Source organism: Perkinsus marinus, assembly GCF_000006405.1.
Source record: "Perkinsus marinus ATCC 50983 genomic scaffold scf_1104296932220, whole genome shotgun sequence".
Lineage (NCBI taxonomy): Eukaryota > Perkinsozoa > Perkinsida > Perkinsidae > Perkinsus > Perkinsus marinus.
The window spans coordinates 6,730-7,765 of record NW_003215498.1 but is presented as its reverse complement, the minus strand read 5'-3'; the positions used below and the strand labels follow the sequence as shown (position 1 = coordinate 7,765).

Below are 1,036 nucleotides of genomic sequence, written 5' to 3'. Positions count from 1 at the left end.
AAGTCGAAGTCCACTGACATGCCCCAAGGGGCTTCAAGTGTGAAATCATCGGTCTTCCACCATGCGGCCGTTGCCTTAACCATATCTTCAGTAACCTTATTAGGGAAAGTACCACGGGTAATACCATCAGCGGAATTCCACGTAGTAGCCACATGACGTAGAACGACCGAATGATTCATCATGAAGCCACGCATCGACTGAATAGTCTTGCGTTCCCACACCTTCATATCAGTCGCCTGGTCTTCTTTGTGGACTCTGTAACAATTGATTTGAGAATCACTCAGTATGAGAGCTTCACATTGATCTCTCATACTCTCATCAACTGTTTTCCACACATTTATAAGAAGGTCTCTACCATAAATAAGAGAAAGTAGCTCCTTCCGCGGAATAGTCCACTTATCCCTCTTTGGCTGAGGGAAAAGACCACCTTTAGCGCAGACCCTAGTCCCACTTGGGGTTCTAATATCCACCCCCCAGGTGCTTTGGCTAGCATCAACATAGACAAGCAACTTTTTACAGTCAATCTTTCTGGGAACCTTGGTCTCGAGGACAGCCTTCTTAACCAAAGCCAACCACTTACTAGTAAGAACACATAGGTCATCTGGTAGTCTAGTATCCCACGCATACTGGAAAGCTCTCTGTACCAGATACCTTCCTTGTATGTCTAGCTCAATTACCAATCCTAAGGGATCGTATAACGAGTTAGTCATAGACAACAGTTCCCTCCTTGTAGTGGGTGGTTTGTCGGGAGGCTTAAAAGATACACCAATCGTATCTCCTCTTGCCCCATGCCACGGAACTCCCAATATACTAGCAGGATCATCTTGATAGTGAAAGACCGTTTTTGAAGTTGCCACCGGAAAGCCATCTTCAACGCAGCGAGCCACCAATAATCGTTGTTGGACATGGATATCAACGCCATCCTTGACCAACATAAGCAGATCATCCATATAAGGCAAAACCTTACCCCAAAGTGTTGGTCTTCAGAGGCTCGTCGCAATACTTCTTTCACATTGGCCGTAAGCCATGAAGGACT

General features: G+C 45.8%; 1 protein-coding gene across 1 annotated transcript; it reads right to left on the bottom strand.

The window, feature by feature from the left end:
- Positions 1-221: 221 nt before the first annotated feature.
- On the bottom strand, positions 222-682 carry Pmar_PMAR008817 (hypothetical protein; the record flags this gene model as incomplete). Its single annotated transcript, XM_002785649.1, has 1 exon — positions 222-682. A coding segment is annotated over one exon (461 nt), but the record flags the coding sequence as incomplete, so codon positions are not given.
- Between the last annotated feature and the right edge of the window lie 354 nt (positions 683-1,036).